At 42.0% G+C, this 26,277-nt stretch overlaps 1 protein-coding gene across 3 annotated transcripts in view; it reads right to left on the bottom strand.

Annotated features, from left to right (window-relative positions):
* The window catches only part of BMPER (BMP binding endothelial regulator), a 243,831-nt gene extending 226,021 nt beyond the window's left edge, over nucleotides 1–17,810 (bottom strand). For all 3 annotated transcript variants that reach the window (XM_009203122.2, XM_009203124.2, XM_009203123.3), the window contains exons 1-2: nucleotides 17,544–17,810; nucleotides 16,393–16,478 (exon numbers count right to left, since the gene is read on the bottom strand). In XM_009203122.2, coding sequence (XP_009201386.1) covers nucleotides 16,393–16,478; nucleotides 17,544–17,676 — 219 coding nt within the window. In that variant the 5' untranslated portion in view covers nucleotides 17,677–17,810. The remainder of the gene's footprint in view (nucleotides 1–16,392; nucleotides 16,479–17,543) is intronic.
* Between the last annotated feature and the right edge of the window lie 8,467 nt (nucleotides 17,811–26,277).

Here is a 26,277-nt window from a genome sequence, read left to right as displayed (position 1 = left end):
TGACCAAAGGCTGGGTGAGTATTGCAGCTGGGTGTGTGTGGCAGGTGGGGGGAGGGGGTGGGGACATTAAACACTTGGGAGTAACAGAAAGAAAGGGAGAGGGAAAATATCTCAACTTAAGTTTTTCTTCTCTGTTATACGGAGTCCTGAAGCCATAGCCTGGAAGTGAACAGAGTCCACAGTCAGAGGCCTCTTTTAATGCCTCATGCCAAAAAATATGGCTCAATGCTAGGACCATGATACTCATCTACAGCAGGGTAACTAGGATCCAGGATCTAGGGAAGAGTCTACACATACAGGCAGGCACTGGCCAAGAAGTAGAGAAGCCAAGACCCCACAACCATCCTGGGACTCACTCTGGAAGCGAGTATGAGACAGAGGTCAGTGGAGAAACAAGCTAGCAATGTGTTGCAATTTTGGGATTAGTACTCCTCTCTGTACTTTCAACATAAGATTTCCTTCCCACATATTAGAAGGCTGTTAAAGTCTCCCCTGGGCATCATCTTCACCAGGCTAAATTATATCAGCACATCATCATTAGTAAAAAAAAAATATTTACTAACCCCCACCTGAACACTTGACACTGCTCCAAGCTGGCCCGTTAGCTCACCCCAGCAATCCTTCTCTTGAGCCTTTGATCAAGATCACAGATGGGTCTCCACCAGCTGTCCACCAGATCATCCAGTTTTGCCTAGAGAGCAGTTCCACGTGGCACACTGAGAGGTGTCCAAGGGAGAGAATACAGTCGTGGGTTCTTAGTTTCTGTTTCTGGTTGGGCCAGTAAAGCCCCTTCCTCATCCCTCTTTTTTGCTTATCACTAGAGACCGAAACTAAAAACCACGACCTCGGGATTCTAAAAGCCTAACACAAAACAAAACAGAACAACAACAAAATAAGGTGAGTTGGACAAGCTCGTCCCTACAAATGTCTGAGCCATGCTGCGTGGAGGAGGAACAGCCAGCCCACTGTAATGCCTTTTGTACATTTCAGTATCAGGCTGAACTCAAGAATTAAAAGCTGAGACTGAGAAAAACTAGACACGAAACTTGGGGAATGGTGACATCATGGAATTTCTGCGCTAATGACAAAGAAAGAAAATAACATGGTAAAAAATAATAAGGATGGAGATGAATCCCTGGAACAATGGAATGCCAGGCTAATTAAAAAAAAAAAAAAAAAAAAAAAAAGGTTTAAAGGATTCCCATTTAAAGTATGGGAAATTGTCCAGCAACATGACCAGAATTCCGTGAAGGTGATGGGAATCAGAGCCTGGTCAACTTGACTTTACACTCTCCCTCAGCAGGGAAAGAAAGGTGTGGGCACAAACAGGTCAGCAAAAGGGAGAGAAGAAAACTAAGATTTCCCAGAATGGCTTTATTCTGCACAAGGAAGAAACCTGCTGGCTCTAAGTTGCCAGCTGAAGGAAACAGCTTCTTGCAGAGGTTTTGAGGAGTCACTTTGGAGTGAAGTGGGGAGCTGGATCCCGCTTCACCTGGCCCTCAACTCTGCTTTGTTTGTGGCTGGTTCCTCCAGATGCGGCTGGATCCCACTAGGTCAGTCATAAAACCCTGGGTTTTGTGTCAGATTGCTCCATCTAGTTGGCTCATGCTGAAGAAGCAACAAACATAACGTCATGTCAGCTTCGTCCTGCAGCTGCTACCCATCCCAGAAAGACCACAGGAAACAGAGTGTATCCCTGTGGGAATCTATCCCATGAAGAGACTGGCAGCAGCCCAGCGGGTCAGCCTCTCCCACCCAAAGGCGCCAGGCAGGACCTTACCTAACTGGACTGCAAGGACTGTTAAAACATAATCCCCAGGGAGGCTATTTGCTGGGTCTCTCTCACTGACCCCAGGGGGTATTCTCTCAACCCTTGTGGTTAGGTGACATTCTCTGAAAGAGAGCTCTGTGGAGTCTGCCCCGGATGGGACAGGAATCTGGTACTTGAATTGCAGTTCCAACTCTCGCTGATTGTGGTGGGACTTTCGCCTTGCTTTTCCTTTTCTGAGCCTTAATGAGCTCAACTATGAAACTGGTTTCTTAAGAATGCCGGCCCTACCTCACAGGGTGTCTTTGAGGAAAATGAACTTTGGACTGTCCCCAGCTTATGAATAGTGTTTGTTCGCAAAATATCTATTAAGACTTAAAGTCTGCAAGGCGCTGTTCTAGATGTTTTGATCATGAGAAGAATTAGATGCTATTCCTACCCTGAAGAAGCTTCAAGTCCAGTAGAAGAGAAAGTCATGTAACTAGTTAATAAAAATTTAGAGGCGAGAGGAGTAAGGGTTATAATAAAAAGTGACCAATATAAAGTCTTCAAGGAACAAGTGAGTTCATTCTGATTGGGTGACTAAAGGAGGTTTGATAAAGATGACATGAGTAGGAAAAGAACACTTCAATAAAGATAGCTAATGTGCAAGAAAATTGTGTAAAAGTTCCACGAAAGCAACATTATGTAAACGAGAGTGGATCTATTATCAAGTTTTATACCAATAACAGAATTTCAACTGTACCTAACCAAGATTTAAATATAAACATATGTTTATGTTTATATTCATATACCCTTCTCTTTCCATTACATGTCAGGTGGAAAGAGTGCTTCAAAAATTGGCCCCTGCATAAAAGTCACGGGAAGGGTTTATTAAAAATGGAGCTTTCTGGCCAGGCGCAGTGGCTCACGCCTGTAATCCCAGCACTTCGGGAGGCCGAGGCGGACAGATCACAAGGTCTGGAGTTCGAGACCAGCCTGACCAATATGGTGAAACCCCGTCTCTACTAAAAATACAAAAATTAGCCGGGCATGGTGGCACGCATCTGTAATCCCAGCTTCTCAGGAGGCTGAGGCGGGAGTATCACTTGAACGCGGGAGGTGGAGGTTGCAGCGAGCTGAGACCACACCACTGCATTCCAGCCTGGGTCATAGAGCAAGACTCCATCTCAAACAAAAAAAAGGAGCTTCCTTGGTCTGCACAGGAGCCAGCCAGACCTACTCCATCAGGATCTCTGGACCAGGACACAGGAAATCTGCATTTTTTAGCAAATTCCCTGGTGGTTCTTACACACATTAAAATCTGAGAGCCACCACTGCTGGGCCCCTGTTAGGAGAACAGAAGAAACTGAAGGCAAAATTCTAACCACTGACTTGTTAACGACCTACAACTGTGTGAGAGAAGACAAGTAGCCAAACTGAAGTGTGTGAGGGAAGAAGGGGCAGAGGCCCAGGGAAGGGAACACATCAGGCAACAGAATTGCATGCCCCTTGTCACTAGTGTTCAGGCTTCATTCTATGGGCTCCCAGCACATATATGCAAGTATCAGTTTCATCACACATTAATTCACACTTTCATCTAAGATTCTAACGACAGAGGGTAGTTTCCAAACTAAAACCATTATCCAAATGTTATATAAATACACACACACACACATATATATGTATATGTGTATACACACACACATATATATGTATACACACACATATATATGTATATATGTATATATATGTGTGTGTGTGTGTGTGTACACAGATACATAACCCTATAAAATCTAGCACAGTCAAGGACTAACAGGTTGCTCTGACTAATCGAATATTTCAAACAAGAGTTAATATTTCTGGCTTGCATAAGTTAATCAATTTTCAAAGAACTTTAAAGCAATAAAAGACATCTAACTTCAAAACTATCTCAACCATAATTTAATTCCCTTCTGTTCATGTAAGAAGCCTTGCTCCTGTCTTGCAGTGCCTCAGGATATTATTAACATAAATGCTCAATAAATGTGTGCTGAGTTTAATGACCATCAATCAATCATTTGCCTACTCCAGTCCTGCAATGCCATTCCCACATTTCCTGCAGAGCCCCTACCATGTGCTCCCAACCGAAGCTGGGTGCTGCTTCTCCCCTCCCTCCCCCACTGCCCCACTACCCTCAGAGGGGTCTTGAGGATATACAGAAGAGCCCATTAATTCAGAGTTGGAGGTTCACAGATTGAGAGGCGTTTTACTATGCCGCCACATTTTGGCTTTAGTTTATGAACCCAGTGCAAATTCACTGAATTTAAATATCCCCTCATTCAGGTACATTGCAATAACCTGGAGGATAATGTATCCCTTGCAATAACGTGGAGGATAAATATCTCTCTTGCAAAAGTCTAAACGTCCTCAAAGCATACATTAGGTTGAACCACATAAAACTGCTGCTCCTATAGGTCAACATCAGACAACTACCAAAAATTTCGTAACTCCAAAATCTGGGGACTCCAGATTTCTATAATATGACCCTTTAGCATGCAAAGTAATTTAAGAAAATTTTTTTTTGCCCTTGGTCAGTATATGGTTTACATGAAACAGAAAAAAATTCACAGTTTTTAACAATTCCCCTACACACACATGCACCTATGGATGAAAAGGAAGCAACGCCATCTGGTACATGCATTTCCAGCACATCCCAGCAGGGAGAGAAAAGGGCTGGTTCCTCCAACAGAAACCACCCCAGACTAATGAGATGCACAAAAAGGGTAGATTCCTGCCCCCTTCCCTGACAGCCAGCTCTTCCACAACTTCTGATCTGAGTCACCTCTAAGAGACAAGGAATTTCATCCTGGTCCTCATCTATGTGCTAATGGAGCTGCAGCTAGCTGACCTCTGGTAGGTCCCACTGGGCATCAGAATCATTGTTTCACATGTGCTTGAAAACAGGAAATTACCACAACTCAAGCCTAATGGGCCCCATTCCCCTCAAGGGGCATAAACACAAGCCCATGGCAAGACCTTAACTGTTTTGGCATAGTGGCTCCCAAGTGGGAGAATATCTGCTTCATCTTTCATGTTCTCTCATTCAGGAAAATAGTGTTCTCCCGAGACCAAAAAAAACACGGCTATGTGAATGTCTTGATGCTACTGCTTTTACACCATAAATCCACAAAGCTGGAGAGACCCAGCAGGCTGCGGGTGTCTCTGGAATTCATGAATTTCTGGGTGGTAAAGGAACAGAATGAGGCAGGCTTTACTGGAGGCAGAAGCTGCAAACCCCACAGGCCACTGATGCAGAGCAGCCTCTGCCCTCTGAGAAAAGTGGGAGCAATTTTAGTATCTTGGCACAAATGGCTCTGTTCAATTAGAAAATAATGGAAACTGAATCCCCCAGCATCTTTTAATAAGACCTGGAGCAATCAACATGGCGAAGAATGAAAATGTCATTCATTAACGTTACTGCTGCAGTCCATAGACATGCCTCAAAGAGGAACCTCAGAAAATAGGTTTTTAAAAGGAGAAAGGGGGAAGCAATTAAGATCAAGATGCTGGCCAGGTGTGGTGGCTCACTCATGTAATCCCAGCACTTTGGGAGGCCAAGGCAGGAGGATCGCTTGAGGCTGGGAGTTTGAGACCAGCCCTGGTGATAGTGAGACCCTGTCTCTACAAAAATAAATAAATAAATAAATAAAATAAAAGATGCTAAAAATGTCTCTTACAGAGGCCCAAAGAAATGGAAGAGCAGCTTCGAGTTTTCATACCTCCTTTCCATGGGACAAGCTGTCCCTACTAGAAATAACCTTCCTGAGGTCACCCACAGTCAAAGAGGCCAGCAGTGCCACCAGAGTGGCCAGCTGATCACACAGCGTCTAAAACTAAAGTGCTTGGCCTATGCCGACAGCATTAGCAACTATGAAAAACTGTCTGGTCAAATACTATATATGTGACTAAGAATACAAGAGTTGTTTTGGAAAGGCGTGTTTTTGTAAGTTAAAACAGGATGATCATTATCTTCATTATTTGTATTCCATCCTTCTCTTTGAAGTGACTCTGGGTACCATCACTTATCTGCAGATCCTCGCTCAGAGTCCTGTTACGTCTATTCCCTTGAAGCAGGGCATGTGGGGGACATGCTGTGGTCAGTGAGGATGCCACCCATCCCGCCCTCTCATTTTCTCTTGCTGAGTTACCTGCGTGAAACCTTAAAATTGCCCGTCAGTTTACAGATCTTTGAACTGCTCATTTGGCAGACGTAGGTTAGTACCACCCATTACCTAACATTAAAAAAAAAAGAAAGAAAGAAAGCTCATTACACACTACACGACATGTACATACAATAAGGCCTTTGTCCTTAAAAGAAAAACATAATTTTCAACAGAGTCAGCTCCCAGAAGCCAAGGGAGCTAACATCCAAAACCTAATATAAACATGAAGGCTTGTGTCAAGATTTCAGAGTTAGCCTCACTGAAAGGGGCTGGAAATGACTGGAGAACGCCAGCCCCAGGGATCGGGAGACATTTTTCATTGTGACTTTTTGAAAGTGGAAGCCAGATCGTCCCAGAACCTCCCTTGTCTATACCTCCTGCCTTGTCAGGGACATTTCTGCTTTTGACAACGATCTATTTCTATAAAAGGGAATGTTCCTTTTATCACAAATAAAAGCAGATGTAAATATCAATATGATCTTATATTTTCAAATACGATTACATTCCCTTCAAAAAAAAAAGACAGTGTTTATGTAATGATTATTTAGGATGTCTTTTATAGAGGAGGTTGACCTTCTGTGATAAACTTTCTAGGAGAATCATGTTTTGGAACTTGGAGTTCCATTCTGGGGGCAGCTATCCCAAGTGTTAACAACCCCAACTATAAACAGGAAACTCCAGTCGAACTCCCACTCAAGTCCCAAGGTTGTGGACCTCTTGCTGAAGCTATGGAGCTGACGGAGACTACCGTGACGAGGTTCTTACACTTTAAGACACCATCCCTTAAGAAGTGAATTCGCCCAACTCACTACACTACAAGGCAGAACATGCTATTACCGAGAAGAAGCAGCAGGCTCTTAGAGGAGTTGGCAGGACTTCTAGTCCCAAGCACAGAAGGCTGTATGAATGTGCAGGGCCCACATGTCCAAATCCAGTCACACCAGTTCATCTGGGCTTGCCCTTTCTAGAAGGAGGCCCAATCCCACAGGTATGCACTAGTGCCTGTGGTTGGCTGGAAAGCAGGAAGCTGGCCACATCACACTCTTTAAAACGGAGAGGACTGAGAAGCTTCAGGCTCAGCAGGCCCACTGGTCGCTACTTTAACATTTTTGCCTCCTACCTGCCACTTCCTGATTTAATGGCAAGGACTGCAGAGGACAACTGGGCCTCACTGAGAAAACAACACTGTGATTCGTTGTTTGTAAATTGGCGCGAGTTAAGCAGGTGAAGCTTTGAAAAGAAAAAATAGAGAAGCGACCCATCTTCCTAAGCCCCAAACACTAACAGGGTTTTCCATCTTTAACAGAAAAGCAGCAGTAGCCTCTTCTGACCTTCCATTGTGTACCCTGAGAAAAATTCAGAATAAACACATTTCATAAGTGTTGACAATAAATTGCCATAAATACAGTCCATTTAATTTAAAGTATGGCAAAGGCAGTCATTCCATGACACTTCAATGCTGGAAGCAGCTATCATTTCTAAAGTGATGACCACGGCCCAGACCATGTTTTAAGAATTTTTCGTGTTGTAACTTACAATTCTGACAAGAGCCTCATGATGAAGATAGAGAGGTTGAGATATAGAAATGTTAGGCAATTTACATAAAGCCATACAACTATTAAAGGGTAGAAATGAGAACCACTAAGCTATCATTCCCAAAGAGTATATTCACTGAATTAGGTGCTGAAAAGTGGTTTATGGTATACACTTCACTTTCTTCTATTCAAGTTCTGGCCCTTAATAACAGTTTCATTTACACTGTTTACAAACAGCTTTCACACGCATCTTGGCCTTTAACCCATTCCAGTCACCCCAGTTAATGCCCACAGCCAACCACTTAAGTCTGCTGAAGGGTACATACCACTGGGACTTCACAATGAAGGCTCAGAGAAGGTAAGGTGTCTGCTCAGTGGTGCACAGCTGCCAGGCAACCCAGGTGAGACTCAAACCCATACATTGAGACACAACGGCCCCCACACCACAGCTGTACTTCACTGACAAAATGGGCTTTAAACATTTCATGAGAAAAGAAAATATCTTACCTGAAGACCTAGAATTTAAGACATTAAATTATATCATAATATTTTTAAAGCATCATTAACAGTTTAATAGAGCAAACTTAAAAGTTTATAATAGTAAGTTTTTATATTAGTCAGACTCTTTTATATTGTTGCTTTTATTCCTAATAAAAAAATCCCTCAATGTGGCCTGGACCATTTTACATTTAACTATAGAAACATTCCAATGACGTTTGCAAAAAGTGTATTACTGTTATCCGTGAAATTAGTTTTGTTTGGGTACCTTTTAAAATTTCATGTGGTATTTATTCACTTTTGTTAAGATCTTTTAAAGTCAAAGTTTGGCAAATTTGTGATTTTTGCATTAAATTTTCAAAACCCCTACAGCAATCTTAGTTTTGGATTCCTGCCAACTGGGGTTGCACTGAATCTCATCTATGATCAATTCAATCCCATGTGCAAATATGCAGGGTCTGGGGGGAAGGGACCATTGTTCATTGTTTCAAAGAGTCCAAGAAGATGAGAATGTTCCTTCTTTGATATTCTCCTAGAATCTTCCAGTTCTTTGCAATGTTTAATGCCAATAGTCTTTGTCTTCTTCAAACGTCTTCTGCCTTGGCCTGTGCCTTCCTGGTTCTCCTCTTGCCTCTATAACTATAAGTTTTCCATCTCTTTCATAGCTTTCTCCTTTTCTATCCTTCTGTTAGACAAAACCCTTCTTATAGTTAATATTGTAGGCCCATTTTTTTAAATCTCAATTTAGACCCCTCCTCAAGGCAAATAATTTATTCCCAAAGTTTTGAAGTTTATTTCTATGCAGACAGGTAACAAATTGTTAACTTCTAGTCCTGATTTCTCTATACTGAACTCACGATCTTTTAAGAGCCTACATGGCTTTTCTACCTTGAAGGTCTATCAAGCCCAACACATTACATCTAAACTGATTACTACTCACCCACCCACAGGACCCCTTCTCTTCCTACAGTGTCTATGACATTGGCTAGATTTCTCAAAATTCCCTTCAATTTTTCCCATCTTTCACCTCTGCCATCTATTTTCTTGCCAAGTACTATAAATGTGGGCTCCAAAACACCTCTGCAAGACTAGTGGTTCTCAATGTCATGGCACGTTGGTGCACTTTTTAAAGGTGAGCCACCCAATCCTGATTAATGTATAAAAATTGTGCTAAAGGCCGGGCGCGGTGGCTCACGCCTGTAATCCCAGCACTTTGGGAGATCGAGGCAGGTGGATCACAGGGTCAGGAGATCGAGACCATCCTGGCTAACTCGGTGAAATCCCGTCTCTACGAAAAATACAAAAAAATTAGCCGGGTGGTGGGGGGGCGCCTGTAGTCCCAGCTACTGGGAGGCTGAGGCAGGAGAATGGCGTGAACTCAGGAGGAGGAGCTTGCAGTGAGCCGAGATCACGCCACTGCACTCCAGCCTAGGCGACTGAGCGAGACTCTGTCTCAGAAAAAGAATAACAACAAAAAATTGTGCTAAAAGTGAGCATACATACTATCATAAACACACCTACCAGACTGAATAATTTACCAAATGAACCATGCAACAGTGTAAGGCAGGGTGTCACTGTAAGAGGAGAGAGCTGGTGCCCCAAGTAGAATTTCGAGAGTGAGTTCTGGGAAGAGAACTACTCTATTCAAGTAGCAGCACACTACTCTAGAGGCACCAAGTGACGAGCAAAGTGGCTGTGCTACCAATCACTCCACTGTAATTGCTGCTGAATTTTACCAACTGTGTCTTGCTGGGCATGGTTTGGAGTTTTTCTATCGACATATTTTTTTTTCAATACCTTTGGTATTCACGTAAATACTCTAGAACTGGAATGTAGTCAAAGATTCAAAAGACTAAGCAACACTGGTTTATCCCAACACCTTCTTTCCATTCCCACTGCCCAGGCTGCTTGTGCTCACCTGACCACACAATATCCCTGCAGTCTGTTGTTCAGACTCCAGACCCTTCACACTGATATCCTTATTATTACATTCAAGGTGCTCCCCATGCTGGTTCTCATGGAGCTTTCTAACTCCAGCTCCATCACAGCTTTGGGCACAGTAGACTCTGCCATTTCCACAGTCCCAAGCACACTCTCTTTGTGTCTTTCCTCCAACAAGGCTTTGCCTGGATCATCTCTCCCCCCACATCATGGTCACAGATATCCTAGTCAGAATTCATTGGCAGCCTCCTTAGTACATGGGTTTGAGTCTATTACAGGGCTTTTCTGTCACTCCTATAAAGTTTCTTATTTATGCATGTGTTCATCTCCCCCATTAGACTGTGGGCAAGAATCTGTCCTGTTGGTCTTTGTCTCCTCAAAGGTCCCCAGCCAGCACAATGCTTCAAACACAGAAAGGACTAAAAATAATAAAATAAAATGGAAGAGGGGATGAAGTGTGGAAAGAAGGAAGAAAGAATAATATTATTGAATTTATAACCTGCGATCCCTAGTGCCTTGAGTGGTGTTTTATAAAATTAGAACTGGGAATCAACAGGTCTTAAAATATACACCCAGCTCATTTGCTGATCTTAACTAAGTTCAACAAGCACACTTGACCTCCCAGTGCCATGAAAGGTGGTGTTTGTTACTCATATTCTTTTATAGCACAAAGGACTCAATATATCATCATTTATACAGAAGGGCCATAGAAGAGGGTGTGAAAAACTGATATCCTTTATTTACTCAACAAATTCGTATTAACTGGTTTTATTTTTCCATCATTTTGCCTTGCCTGACTTTTCCCATCATCTCCTATTCTACTGCCCTCCCCCTATTTGCATTCTAGTCTGGGGAAGGGCTCTCTTTCCTCAACATTATTTCCTACACTTAAAACACAATTTACTGTTGATACCCACAGTCAAGTCCAGTGCCTCAAAACAAAATAAACAGTGTTTGGAATGGGATGGGGAAGGGGAGCAGTGAGTAAGTAGGCAACAAAGACACACTCAGGGCTGGAAAGGGGTCGAGAGACTTCCACAAGGCGGGCCAGGAAAATCCCCATGATGCCAGGCCACGAGGCAGTTTTTCCAGAATTACAGCGCTCCCGAGTCCCAACCCAATCCCTCTGCCAATAAAAGTACAAGTGAAGGTGACCCCACAGGCATAGAGATGTAAATACTCTGCAAGAAAGCAGGCCCCTCTTCCACGGAAAGCTTTTCTTTTCTTTTTTTCTTTTTTCTTTTTTTTTGTGTGGGTGTGTGTGTTTAATGGAAAGCGAGGGGAAAACTTACACCAGGGGCCAAAGATCACTGGACCAATAAGGAAGCAGCCTAGATCAGCCCAGTCCAAGCCTGGAGGGACAGAAAAACTCACTAAACATTTCTGACAAACCTTGTTCATGCACAACAATGGGTGGGTTTGCCATCATTATCCCTATGTCTCGTCCGTCGTCCCTTCTATCATTTTCTTTTGAAACTTTGCATCCTATTCCATGTGAGGAAATAAGAATTTTTAAAAATAATGCCATCATCAATAACAGCAATAAAAAATCATTCCAGAGGGTTTACTCAATGCCAAGCCCCAGGCCAAACTTTACGTGCTACATCTCACTTAATTCACACAGCAACTCTGTGAACTAGATGTTGACATCCATCCCACTCTCCAGATGAAGAAACTGAGGTTTGGAAAGGTGAGGTAGTTGTCTCAACTTCACCACCGGTTTGATTTGAACCCAAGACTCTCTGATGTCTGGGCCAAAGTTCTTTGCCAAAATGTTATGATGCCAGCCAAAACCTATGTCTTCCTTGGAAGGGCTCTCCAAATTCTAGACGGTTTGGGTTGCAAGATCGAAACCACTATAACTGCCTCCATAGAGAGCCTACATTAGCTCTGTGCTGGTTGAAAAGACTCTCTGAAGCTCTTGAAGGTATCTGTAGAAGTTTTTAAGTAGTCAACTTTTCCAGCAGAAGGAAACTCTAGTTTAGCAAGTAAGAAACTGACTTCACATCCCAGTTCTGTCTCTTAGTAACTGTGTGATCTCACGAGATTTGCTCTACTTCTTTGAGCCTGAATAAAGCATGAACAAGAATGACTCTCAGAACTAGTCTTTGTGAATTTGCCAACACAATCCTATACATTAACTGTTACCTTTCCCCAAAACTGTTCTGTTGAAAGGTAATTGGTCACATCACCTTCTAAACAGAGTAAAAATAAATAAATCTGATTGCTTCCTTACTGAGCATCCAAAGTCTTGAAATGACCTGAAACAACTTGGAAAAAGTATGGCAATCTATGTATTTGTGCATATACTGAGTGCGGTACCTCTCTGAACACATCTGGTCTACTTTATGGCTTCTCTCTCTCTGTTTCATACATGCACACACACATGAATTGAATTCTCATGCAATGTTATCTCCCTCATCCTCAAACATGTGCTTAACACTTGTTTAGATAATAGATATCTATTCTCCAGCCAGCTAATCTGAACAATGAAGAACATGAGGATTTTATGGAGATAAGGCACCCGAGAGAATCTAACATGCTGGGAGCTCCTTGTTGAGCGATATTAGATTTTTGTGATTAAAAAAGTAGAAGACAGCAGACAAGGTCTCTCTGTCTTCACTATTTGGTTGGCTCCAAGACAGGTGGGGCCCTGATTCTTGTAACATTGAATTTCACGTTGCTTTTTATGAGCAAAGGGTCCGTTTCTACATTGCACCTCTGGATTTAAAAGAGGAAATTTCAACCTCAGAATAATGTTTTTTGCTGAACAAAATGTATGCCAAACTAAGCTCTGACTTCGGGTTTTCTGAGTCCCAGCCTCCAAAGTTTTCTCAGGTTTCTAGTACTGGGCCCAACTCACTGGCTCCCGCCATGTCCTCCTATTCTACAGTTAGGTGGAAAAGGCTGAGAAGATCAAGCACCACTTCTCATGTGTGCTTGGTGGACCTGGGGACGTCCCAAAGATCAGAGAATGGCTTCAGCTTCATTTATCTGGGTGTGGCTGGCTCCCCTCTCAGCTGTACTCCAGGGCAGGCACCAACGTGTTTTCCTAGACATTATGGGAAAAATAATTCTAGCAAGAAAGCGGGGAAAATATCACACAAAAACAGTAATAAGTGTTGGCCTCCCTTCCTCGGCCCCATAAAAGACCATTTTGTAAAGTTATGCTTTGCTTTCTGACTAAACAATAAAGCACATGCAGTTTAATCTAAACTGCTTACCCAGTTCCCTAGATTTTAGGACCATGATCCAACTTCTCACCTACCCCCTTAAATAGATGAACTGAAGCTTTTTGGGCCACACACTTTAAAACGAGATTCCATCACCAGCTAACAAACCAGTTATTCTTGGACTGGGACTGGTTCTGGCAAGATGCTCGGCTCTACGCAGAGGATGATAAATGAGAATAAAATTATTCAGCTCTGCTTACGGTGGCCACTGTGCCCACTGTCATCCTCAAAAACTCCACAGAAATGAGCTCACTCCAACCTCTGAAACATTTCACAGCTTAAAAGTTTAAATCAGGCCAAGTTGATTTTTGTGGAGTTTTTTAAGCTTTTACTCTGTAATTATATACGGGACTTTGTGCCACCTATTTCCTCCCAACTGTAACATTTTACATCTTTTTTAAGCATACGTTGACGTTAGCTTTTTCTTTCTTTCTTTCTTTTTTTTTTTTTTTAGTACATGTTATGAAATAAGATATGAGCTTACACTCAGCCTTAGGTACCTTTCTGCCAAAAGGCTGGACCAACACAAACTAAATATGACTATTTTCTTTATCCAAAGTACAGTTGAGACTATTACATACCCTCTTAATGTACATACATAAAACCAGCTCACCACTAACGCTCCCTGCAGGTCAACTGAAATCATAACGAGATTTTCCTTTCATATAATGCGATTAACAAATGTCAACTAACCGAACTCTTGAAAGACTCAAAAGAAAAAACAAAATAACCCAAGGAACGCCAAAAGGTAAAATAATTTGGATGTTCTTTCTATTTTCTCCTTACTTTCCCACGTCTTTAACTCAACAAATAGGCTGTTTCTTATGGTTATAGGCATGTGCTCCAGAGGCAGACAAAACTGAGATAGTTTCAGCTCCACTATTTACTCAAATGCAACTTTCACAAGTTACTTAGCCCGCTACACCTCAGTTTTCTCATCTGTAAAATAAAGGTAAAAGCCCTCAGTGGATTTTTGTGAAGATAAAATGAAATAATGCAGGCTTAGATGAGGCCCTACAAGTAAAAATAAAATAAAATAAAAATAGTAAACATAAATGTTTACCATTGCTAACATTATCAATTTGCTAAATAGGTCTACCTTCCTGCCTAGGTACAAAAATGCCAAGTAGCTTCCTGGCTGTCTGGAGTGCTTTGAAATCCATGAACTGCAGTAGGTTCGTGGAAATGTACAAGAGTGTTATACGAAGAGAGAAGTGGTCATCCATCTATTATTACTCAATTTTACCAAGTCATTACAAATGTTTAGGATGCAGCAATGACTACGACAACTTGGACCCCATAATTCTAAACCCCTGCAAAGGTCGTGATAACATATCACTGAGCCTTTCAGCCAATGAAAGAGCTCTGTAACGGGTGAAGCTGATAGCCAAAGTCCTAATATTACATATTTAGAAAGGATTTCTGACAGCGCTCACCCAAGGCAGATACCTACAACTGTTACTTAAACGTTAAAGACATAAATGAAGCTACTGCCCTTCTGAATTTAATTGATACTTTTCTAGAATAAATATCATTCCCACTTGAATTCCAACCGATGCATCTTTTCAGATTTACTCTTTACCTTCAAAACTGCAGGACTCTAACATCTATCTTCTTATCACTAAGTCCCCACTTTCAGAGAAAGGCACTATTTTTAGCAGGGGTAGGAGTACTGAAAAGGGGGGAATGCTGTGGTGAGAATTTCTCAAAATGTTATTTGGGAACAGTTTACAAAACTCAAACTACATACGTAAACTTTATAAGTAGTAATATCGCTGAAGAGAAAAACAGTATTTTATATGCGAAGCTCTCAGCACATTTAAATATTACTTGGTCAGGGTAATTTCCTCTGAAATCTTAATAGATTAAGATAAAATAATTCGCTCACATTATACAGATAAGAAAAATAAAAAAAGGAAGATTAAACACACATACATACACACTGCATTTGTAAATCTACAACTGAGTCAAAATTTAAACTCAAAGCTTCTTTTCAACAAATTATTTAGTAAAAGATCATCAATGAACACGGCAACCCATAAATACGCAATCATAATACACCCTCTCTCAGCTCTGTTTTATTAGACAGCAATATTTATTGTGTCAGCAAACACAGTGCATTTTTACTTGTTTCTGCTGATTTCCTTAGTCTTCCAAACCTGATAATCATTTGATACAGCCATTTACTGTCACCCATTTATGATTTCAAAACGTTGACCTCAACCCTTGTCATGAAAAAGTTTAGGTAGTATAAACTCAGATGGCTTGGCTTTTGCCTAAACCAAAATGAATTCCTTCTCCAGTTCCACACAGCACGCTGATCTAGTAACAAGTAGTCCTCTATCATTTTTGGGCTTCGCATTTGATTGCCTTAATGTATCTCCAACAGGGTTTTATAATGTGTAGTTTCTAACCAAATTTTGCCAAAAGTGATTGGCATGTAAAACACTCTTAAGCAAAAATGTTTATGTTGTAGGTCTGTATTTCATCTCAGAAATTCTTATTCACATTGCTTAATCTCCCCCAAGTGGTTACTTATTAGACTTATCATTGACTACTAAACTAAAATAAATGGAAACAAATTATTTTTTGAGTCTACTAACCACTGATAGTGTTAACTAAGCAGCTGACAGCCAAGTGTCATTCTCTATTAAGGACAGAATTGTCCTTTCTGACTCACCCTTCCAAATAAGAAATAAAGACAGTATTTGAGAGTTTAGGGTATAACAGGCAAAGAAACCCAAGAAAGAAATCCAGAATTACATCTTTTCCTCATGTTCATTTTTTGTGACTGTCACCTCTCTTTCCCTTTGTTGCATACCTTATTCCGGACCTTCATACTTAAATCTTATCTCATCATTTTCCCGCTGAGCTTAGATGACAGAACCAATGCAGAAAGTTTTGTTGTACCAAGGATTTGGTTGTAGTAATCATTACTGGAAACAGACATTACAAACTGCAATTTTCACTGAGACGTCATACAAAGCCTATCTGAAATTTACTTCTATAAGGATAATGTCAAAGATAAGAATTTCCAGCTAGATGAAATGGAAATTGCCAAAGTCCATAAAACTCAGAAATTAACTGGATTCAACTCACAAAGTAGGTACAGTTATGTGCAATTTTGTAATGACTAAAGACAATTTGTAAGATCTGGTTATATTATCACATTTAATGGATTCACCTTATCAGAGAGAGCAACTGAGTTCATATTACCTGATCTCCACACTTACCAAGCAGACACACATTATGCAAGGGTTGTCGGTGATAAATGGAATCTGGAGGATTTCACCTTCATTTTCACATTTTGCAACAGAACCTGAAATTCAGGGGGAAAAAAGTTTCATTTAAAGTCAGCTTAGTAGCATGATTTCAACATTTAAAATTTTTACACCAATCTTTTTTGAAACCTCTACCCAAACTTCAGAATTCCTAATGTAGTTAAAATTATTAAATTCACCAAAGCAAAACTCCTCCCCCCAAACTCTATTTTCAATAATTTTATTTAAACAGGTTTTAAAAAGACTATGATGTAAAGAGAAATTATCTGTTCCCAGATGGTTTAAGCACAATTCCAAGTATTTCACTGGATTTTTAATAACACTCCTCCTTTATGAAGACATTTCAACTAAGCACACAGCCCCATATGCAAAAAAAGAAAAAAAGAAAAAAAAACTCAAATTGGGGCAGATTTTAAATTGACCAAAACTCAGAACTGTGTCAAGGAACAGGCCTTTCTATGGATCTTTCTCGCATTGTCTTAGGTTTAAATCACTGTTTGAAACGCAATCCTCTTTTCCCTTCTCTTAGAAATTGACTCGATATTTTCTTTTCTGCACCAGGTGTCAGTAAAGTATGTCCTTCAGAATAGCAGCTGAGGTCTTCACCTGCCTGAAAACATTTATAATTATTATATCCGGCTATTAGTGCCCTTTTTAAATGATAGTTTCTTTAAATTCAAGGTCTTGAGAGCCAGTGCTTTAAAAAGCACTCCTAGCACAGTGGATGTATTGGAACCCCAAAGATGAGAAAGGAAGATGTGCAGAAAACTGCACAAATTTTTTTCCTGAGTTCTACAGAGAGAGATAAAGATTAAAATAAAAGTTGAGGAAAATATTAAAAATAAAATAATTTCTCAAATTCAAATAGAAGAATGTCTATTATTACTACATTGAAGGCAACAGCCTCTCAGCCCGCAACCTCTTCACCTACTCCCAGCCTTCCCAGCCCTCCCGGGGTTTTGCTTCATCCCCATCGACCAGCGCAGGGCAAGCGCCAAGGTGCGCGCTCTCCACCCTCCCATCCCCGGGGCAAGCCAGCGCCACCTCTCCCAGGTACCAAACCGGCGTCCCGGAGGGTCGGTCCCTCCCGCCCCCTCCCCTACCTGTCAAGAAGGAGGAAGCCAGAGACATGGGGACCCCCGAGCAATTGAGCAGCAGCAAGACGCAGCAGGTAATCCCAGGCGAGCGCCGGCCGTAACGCTCAGCCAGAGCCCCGACGCCGGAGAACCAGAGCATCGTCACCTGGAGGGAATCCCGGGCGACTGCAGGTCCCGCGCCGCCGCCTCTGCTCAGCTGCCGCAGCTCGCAGTCAAAAAGGACTCTCAGCCGGCGTGTCGGGAGACAGTCCGCGAAGGAGGGAGGCGGGCGCCCGGGAGCTGGGGGGCGGGGGGGTGTGAGGGAGGGCGGGGGTAGAGGCGAGGGGTGGGGGGCGCCGGGGGAGGAGGGGTCCTGCGGCCAGGCTCCTCCGATGCGGGTTTTTTTTTCTTCTTCTTTTTTCTTTTTTTCTTTCTTTCTTTTTTTTTTTTTTTTTTGAGGGAGTTGCTTGCAGTGGCTTAGCAGTCAGCCCCTCCGCGCCGGAGAGGGGGCTGGGAGGAGGGGGTGTTGCGGCAGCCGGAGATAGACCGAGAGGAGCCGCGGTGCTGCAGACTGCGCACTGCCGCTCAGCCGCCGCCCGGGCTGCAGCTACTGCTCCGGGGGCTGTCGCTGTCGCTGCCGCAGCGTCCTCCACTCCCGCACTCCCCACCTCCTGCCAGCCCCGCCGGCTCTCGGCCCGCCCGGAGCGCGCTCGCTCCGCCGCGAGAGACAGGGGCTCACCGGGCGCCTCCTGGAACCCGCTGGGGGCGCCCGGGCGCAGGAGGGACTGCGCTATAGCGGCAGCGCGAACCCTCTCGGCCCAGCGTCCAGTTCCCCAGCCCCTCCAGGGAAGCCACGGCCGCGGGGCGCGGACCAGAGCCGGGAAGGCGCGTCTCCACCGCACGGCGAGCGCGGCGCCTCCTCCTTTTCCTGGGGGAACCCGGGAGATGCCGCAACACTAGAGCTCAGGCCCGGGTGCCCCAATCCTTAGAGGGAGCAGCAAACGGGACGCAGGAGCGCCCCACCACCCTGCTGGCTCCCGGATGGGAGCGACACACCCGGGGCAATAGGGCCACCGCAACTTTTCACGCCCTGCTTTGCTTCCTTCTGGCGGGGACGCGACAGCGAACTCAGGGGGCTGAGCGGACAGAGGGGCAAGTGGCCTTAGAGATCTGTGTTCTGTGCTTATCTGTCTGCGCGTCCTGACACTAAGGATGACCGAAGTTGAAACGACACACAAGGTCGATTTAAAAACGTACTGAGGCAAACGCCTTTCGTCCTTATAAAAAAGAGCAATCGCTCCGAGACTCCTCCCTTCCAATCTCGGGCGGACCGGGAGGGGAGGTGGTGTTTGACTAATCATTCATTCACCCGAAAAGAGGGAGGGACCCCCGCCCCGCCGCTAATCTCTGGCTGGGGCCTCCGCGCGGCGGCCCCTGCAGTTCGGCGCTCGGTCGCTCCCTCAGCCCGGCTGCGCCCTCTCGCCTCTGCAGCACTGGGTGCCGGGGAGTCAGCTCCTGTGATCCCCGTGCTGAATCGCCGCCTCCTGCCCACGCAGTGGCACCCTCTACTCAAAAGGGATGCAATCGCAGAGATAATTTTTGTAACCAAAGTACGAAAGCGCGAGGTGGGAGTGAGGGACGCTTGGCAAGTGTTGGGATCTGACGATCAGTTAGCTGTCCTTGAGCTCACGGTGGACCACCTACTTCCTCTGTCCAAGAGTTGAAACCGGGTCCCCGCGGAACGGACCTAAGGGTCTCCAGGCAAAGTGGATTGTTTCCATTGTGGAAACTATAGCTTTGAAAATAAATGAGTCTGTTTGCTGACAGGTTTAATCTCGCTTCACCTTAACCCTTCCCTGCCTCGTTGACTGTTTGTTTTATTCGTTTTTTCGAGTGATTTGGAGACTTGACATAATTGGTACAGCATTGCCAACATCGCGACACACCGAGGAGCTGATCCGAGCACGTTGCTCTGACGTGGGAAAAATAAGAGAAGGGAAAGCTGTCGTTAGCTTAACATGCTCCATTTCCCTCTCAAAATAGATTCTTAGTGTAAAATTTAAATTAAAAGAGAAGAAGGGTGATGTGTGATTCCTTCCCTCCCTCCCCCCACCCAAATAAAGCCATGGCCAGGCAGCTTCTCGGAAACCAGTGTGTTTATGTATTTACTAATCATAAAGATAATATGCAAAAAGAGAAAAACCTCTAAATGCAGCCTTACTTCCCAGGGACTCATTAAAAAATAAATAAAATTAAAATTAAAAATCAAATAAATAAAAACCTTTATTGCTGCAGATAAGTACAATCAGCTGAAACCACTATCTCCTCTATCTAAAAAGATTGTCCCTGGATGAGGCTTTTAGATAAAGTTGTTTGTCATAATTTAATTATGGAAAGCTGAAGAATAAGGAAGCTGGGAGACCTATTGTTGCCTTAGCCGTAAATTTGGATAAATGCATGCTATGAAATTGCAAGACATTTGAAGAGTGTGCCTGAGTTACTTTGATATGCCTTCCCTCCCTGGTACCAGCCAAACATCCTCAGAATTTGCATGACAAATTTCTTTATGACAGAATCTAGCTGTGTGTGGCATTTCCATAATGTGCATCATGGTGCTTTGGAATGCACTGGAACTCTCCCTGTAGGTGCAAACCCAAAAACCACCTTAAAAACATTTTCATCTGCCTGAAAGTTTGCAAAGGGGAAAAATGCACAGAAGCCTTTGGCAAACCTGTCTCTTCTTCCTGTTTGTTATAAGCCTCTGCCACCAGCGATTTCCCTTGCTGCCTTCTTGGCAAATGGGCCCTGTTTCCGAAAGAGCAGCCTTCTCTCCAAGGCCTTATCAAGATGTTTTCCAGTGCATCTATTGCTGCCACCACCCCTTCAAGTGGTAGTCTATCAGCTGACAACTGGTCTCTGTCTACACAAAACGGAGATATTCCAGGGTCAAAAAGAAAAAAGAACGCCTGCACTGAAAAGCACATAGATCTGCCTTCACAGTTTAACTAAATAAATGCGGTACCATCCAAATCCCAAAAATGGCCTTGGCTGAAATCAAAATGAGGGGGAAAAAAATGTGTGTTTGGGTCTGCTTATGACATCTTTCAAGGGGAAAGAAGTGATGGGGCCCAAAGACCAATATTTAACTCTGGGCCTGTCCCAGTCTCAATTAGACAAAACTCTGTCTTATCTCTTTGTCTGGAAAATAAACTGTGAAACCCAATCAGATTAAAAGGGGCCAGGCCTGTGGTAAGAGCAACTGTCTTCATCTCCTCTCAAAACTATGATGCTAAATTCTCACTGAAAAATTCAACTGAACATACAACTTAGTCACGTGGATTCAAGTCTGAAAGATGCTTCTAGAGAAATTGTATCAACCCAGCTTCCTAAAAATAGAAACAAATAGACCCTTCCAAAAGGAAACAGGGTAAAGAGATTGTGATACCTACCACTAGGGCAGGGTGCAAGGTATTTCATAAAGTTGAGAAAGTTACACCTTAAAAAAGGCATTTAGACTTGATAAAGATAAAGGATTATGCTACCAAGGATCTTACAGGCTAGTAAGGGGATAAACTATGTTTATAATGAATACAGTAAAAGGTAGAAGTGAAGGTAAGAAGAGAAGATAATATGCCATGAAAATTTCAAAGAGGACCTTAAGCTTCCTGGAGGAAGTGGCATATGAAACTGAGCTTTGAATGAAGGGGCAGGCTCTAGTGAAGGAAGGGTAGCCTGGGCACAGCAAGGAGTAACAACAGAGAGACTCAGGGTTTACAAAGAGAACAGGGAACAGGTATTCTGTTGGCCCCATCTGCCCACTGAGCTGGAGCTGTTGGGAGGCTTGGAGACAAGGAGAAATGTACAGGTGATTCTTGAAGGATTCACTCCCTGGTGACCAACAGGAAATCTACCATACAGTAAGTACCTAATTTTTCTTTGCAACAACCAGACTGCGTTTCTTTAGAATGGAAATTTTTTTCTGCAGGTGTATTCAGCAATCTGAACACGTGGTCAGCATAATACTAGAGAGCACCATTTCCACCTTCGCGTGTTTGAAGGTGATGGAGTGGATTCTACATATGAATCATTATTTCTCAACCTCTTTAGCTATGGCTATATGATTCTTCTTGGGTTGAAAGTAGAAATGCCACTTTTAACTATTTAAAGCACTGGAGATCTTAGACCTCATATAAACCAATTCCCTGCCCTTTCACTTTAAAAGTGAGAAATCTAAAAGCTAAGGGGTAAATGACTTGCCCAGGGTCATACAACTAGTTAATGGCATAATCCATTTAAACAGGGTTCCTCTGGCTCCTTGATCATGATGTTTACCATTATAAATGTTTTGCCTTCTTGGATTATGAGTCATAAGAATTATAGGAAAGGGCCACTGAATATTTTAGATATGATGCAAATTAAAATTACAGAGTTGGTGAAATAAGTACTCAAATATTTATTGAACTAAACTGGTACCAAGAATACAAGTCGTAACACCATAAAAAGCTGACCACAACTTAGCTCACTGGTTAAACTGAGTTTATTCTGAAGTCACTTGGCTAAAATGTTGAAGAACTGCATTTCTCTTCTAGGCTTTGCTACAGGTTCGCTTAGTTTCAGAGAGGGGTGGGCACCACTGAGGCTGGTGAGTCCTCTAGATTCTGCCTGGGGCTTTAATGCCATTCCAAAAAATAAGAGTCTCAGAAATGACATTTTTTGGAGGAGATAGGAGGGAGTAGGGACAATGATAAAAGTATCATTCTCATGATATTGTATAATTTATATAAATGATAATTATTAAAATTAAATTATTAAATCATTGGCCTGATCTTTTCTTAATCATTTTTCTTCATTCTTTGTAGCCTTAAGATTCTTTTCATATAATTGTACTCATTACAGAGTTTATCTATTTCTAAAGCAGGGCATTTTGATGAGAATGATAGGAAACTGACATTTTTAAACACAGTTGCATGGATATAACAAAATTACTATGTTTTTTAAAAATTAGTATTGTAATAAATAAAGTCCCCTTCAAAAGCCCCCTTCACTCTTTCCCTGGCCCTGACCCCATCCCAATCCCTGCCTCAAGGACAATGGTATGCAGTGAGTAATGGGGTAATGTTTGCTGTTTCACACAGTACTCGTTCGTTTAAATGTCCATGAGCCAAACTAACTGGTTTGGAGTGTCACAAATTCTTTAGTTATACAACTAAAATAAAATGAAGTTACATAGTTAAAACAAAGATTTTAACAATTTCCATCAAAACATCCAAAATATTTCTATGTACTGATTCATCTTCAGGGGCTTGCTGAATACATAAGTCATTTTGATACTGGAAGCTATAAAAATCAGATACAAATTTGGTTTCATGGTCAGAGAGGCAGCAATGTTGCCAATTCATAGATAATGATCTTTGAAAAAGAGTTCTCTTCTCCACATTCCATCCAGAAGTCACTCCCCAAAACAAGCTTACCTAATCACCAGCTTCATTGGCACCAAAGCGGCAGCCCCATCTATCCGAAGTGAAGGATGGCGAAGGAGATCTCAAGACCAACCCAGGGTACCAGAATATTAAGCTAATGCCTCCCTCCTATTGTTCTAGGTTTCACTAGCTCTTCTACTTTAAGCTCTGTTGCTTCAAGACTTTAAGTTGATCTCATTGGAGTAAACATCAACAGAGGAGAGAACAATCAACGTTACTGCAGAATTACTATTCAAGATTATCTATAGACTCAGAAACAGTTCAACTTTACTTATGTAGGGATATATACTACCAGGTCGATATTTAACATGTATGGCCGTTCTGGCAGAGAGACTCCCGGCTGTCTCCCAACATCTAGTCTTTCCTTTTTTCTCAAGATAGAGCCCCCCAGTTTGTGCAGTGCATATGGCTCTCAGCAATAAAGATCATTTTTCTTAGTCTTTCATACAAGTAGTAGTGATCCCATGACTAACTTCTGGCCAATAGGATAGAAATGGAGAAGTGTCACTAAAGGAAGGACATGCTCTTTCTTCTCTTCCTCTAATCTGATGGCTGGAATACAGACATGATAATGTAAGTAAGGCTCCAGCAAACTCTTTCCCCTGTGTATACCTTGGGGAAAATGTCTCTGGGAAATGGCAAAGCAAGAAATGAGATCAGACTCTGAAACCATGGAGTGCAATGGGAGCCTGGGCTGATACATCTGGCTTTCCTGAATGCGAGTGGAAAAGTAACACCTACATTATTTTAATGCTTGCTTGTGTGTGTGTGTGTGTGCGCGTGGGTGTGTGTGTGTGTGTGTGTGTGTGTGTATGTTCAGGTTTACTTGGCAGCTAAACCTGAAATTATCTGAAGCATTTAGCACATACCAAAGACAAGAAATAAGTCCTCAGTAAATACCTATGTGTGTTAATTAATTAATATATTTTTGTATTTATTAATGTTTCAGGCACTTTCAGAGTCAAGAAAAAGATCTTACAAGATATAAGTATTTTATGTAATTTACATCTATCTTATGAAATTTAAGGGAACTTCCAATGTTCTTTATTTTTTAAAAAAACAACTTTTAGATATCTGTACAACCGTGTTCACAGCAGCATTATTCGTGGTAGCCAAAATGTGGCAGCAACCCAAGTGTCCCCCTCAAGGGATGAATAAGTAACAACAAGTGGTGAGGATATGCTATGAAATATTATTCAGCCTTAAAAAGGAAGGAAATCCCGACACATACTACAATATGGATGAAACTTAAGGACATTATGCTAAGTGAAATAAGCCAATCACAAAAAGACAAATACTGCGTGATTCCACTTATATGAGGCACCTACAGTAGCAAATTCAGAGACAAAAAGAAGAAAGGTCGTTGCCAGGAACTGCAGGGAGGGAGGAATGGGGAGTTGTTTCATGGGCAGAGTTTTCGTTTTGCCAGATGAAAAGAGTTCTGGAGATTGGTTTCACAATCGTGTGAAAGTATTTAACAGTACTAATTGCACGCTTAAAAACAGTTAAGATGGGCCGGGTGCAGTGGCTCACACCTGTAATCCCAGCACTTTGGGAGGCTGAGGTGGGCGGATCACCTGAGGTCAGGAGTTCGAGACCAGCCTGACCAACATGGAGAAACCCCGTCTCTACTAAAAAAATACAAAAATCAGCCGGGCATGGCGGCGCATGCCTGTAATCCCAGCTACTCAGGAGGCTGAGGCAGGAGAATCGCTTGAACCCGGGAGGCGGAGGTTGCAGTGAGCTGAGATCACGCCATTGCACTCTAGCCTGGGAACAAGAGCGAAACTCCATCTCAAAAAACAAAACAAAACAAAACAACAACAACAACAAAAAACAGTTAAGATGCTAAATGTTATGTTACATATATCTTACCATAATTAAATTTTTTAAAACGTGTTTAAATAAAAAACTTTTATATTTTCTTATTTGCTACCAAATTAACATTCAATCATTTGGCCAAAAAGTTGGAAATACAGATTAGCAAAAACAAAACATTCTCCTGTTTTATAACCTTATTATCTGGCTTTTGGCTAAACAGTTAACATACATCACCTCATCTCACCCAGCAATTCTATGAGGTAGGTACTATTGTCAGTCCCATTGAACATACAAGCAAAATTAAACACAAAACTTAAGAAATTGTCCAAGTTCACACAATGGGGAATTGGTTGAGCTGGAATCAGAATCCAGGTGGATTCCTGAGCTCCTGCTTTTATTGGTTAAGCTATTGTGAATGTTTTTGTCTTTGACAGTATCATTTTTAACAACTGTATCATATTCTATGTGATGAAGGTACTATAATCGTCTTAAGTAATCTCCTACCTAGGTCATTTCCAACTTTTTACTACTATGAAAGATGCTTCAGTGAACATCTTTCTAAGACTCATATTTATTTCATTAAGAATAAATTCACTAATTAGCAGACCAAAGGCACGTGTATTAAGACTTTTGAATTACATTTTTGTAATTCTTAATTACAGATTGTTGTCTCTTTTGGACTTAATATTTTTGATGCTAAACTTACATAATGTAGCATAAAAAAGAGAGCCATTAGGACCTCTAAGCTATTTCTTAGTTTCCTTAATAGATATTTGTAGGTGAGAGAATGTACAATTAAAGTAGGTCTTATTAAAAATAAAACATGTTCCATTGACTTTCTAGATTTCATTGATTGTGTATTTTAAATATTTATTTAGAGAAATCCTAAAACAAACAACAGTGACTTATTTGACCGCTGTCAGCTTTGTGGTATAATATCAAGTGTCTGGGAGCTGGAAGATCATAATCAGTTCCTCCCATGTTTTACCTCAATGTTTTCCTAAAAGCGGTTGCCTTCAGCTTGAATTCTGAGTAGCTTTTCCTTCCCTGAGCCATGCTTTATATTATCTCCCGTTAGAAAGACATCACATTAATGAACAACTTCAGAATATCTCAGGAGGCAGCCAAATAATACATTCAAATGCCCAAGATTTAATTTATCAAAACTATCTCATCAACCTTAGCTTACTTTATAGCAGCTAACCACTAGTTGGATTAGTTAGTGGTCATTATGGAATGAATGAAACTAATTTCACTAATGTGGGAAGCATTCAAAGATAATTCTTTGGAACTAATCCGGTGACTTAATATCTAGTCCTAATTTTGCCACTTGGCATTCTAATGATTTGAGGCCAGTTAATTAACTTTATGAGCCTCAATTTTCCCACTCAATAGGATGAAATAGTATCACCTCTGCTTGCTTGTCAGGGATGAATATGAAACTATTTTATATAACGTTA

Source organism: Papio anubis, chromosome 4 (genome assembly GCF_008728515.1).
Source record: "Papio anubis isolate 15944 chromosome 4, Panubis1.0, whole genome shotgun sequence".
NCBI classification, from domain to species: Eukaryota; Metazoa; Chordata; class Mammalia; order Primates; family Cercopithecidae; genus Papio; species Papio anubis.
Note: the sequence above shows the minus strand (reverse complement) of the source record. Positions and strands in the feature narration are given on the sequence as shown.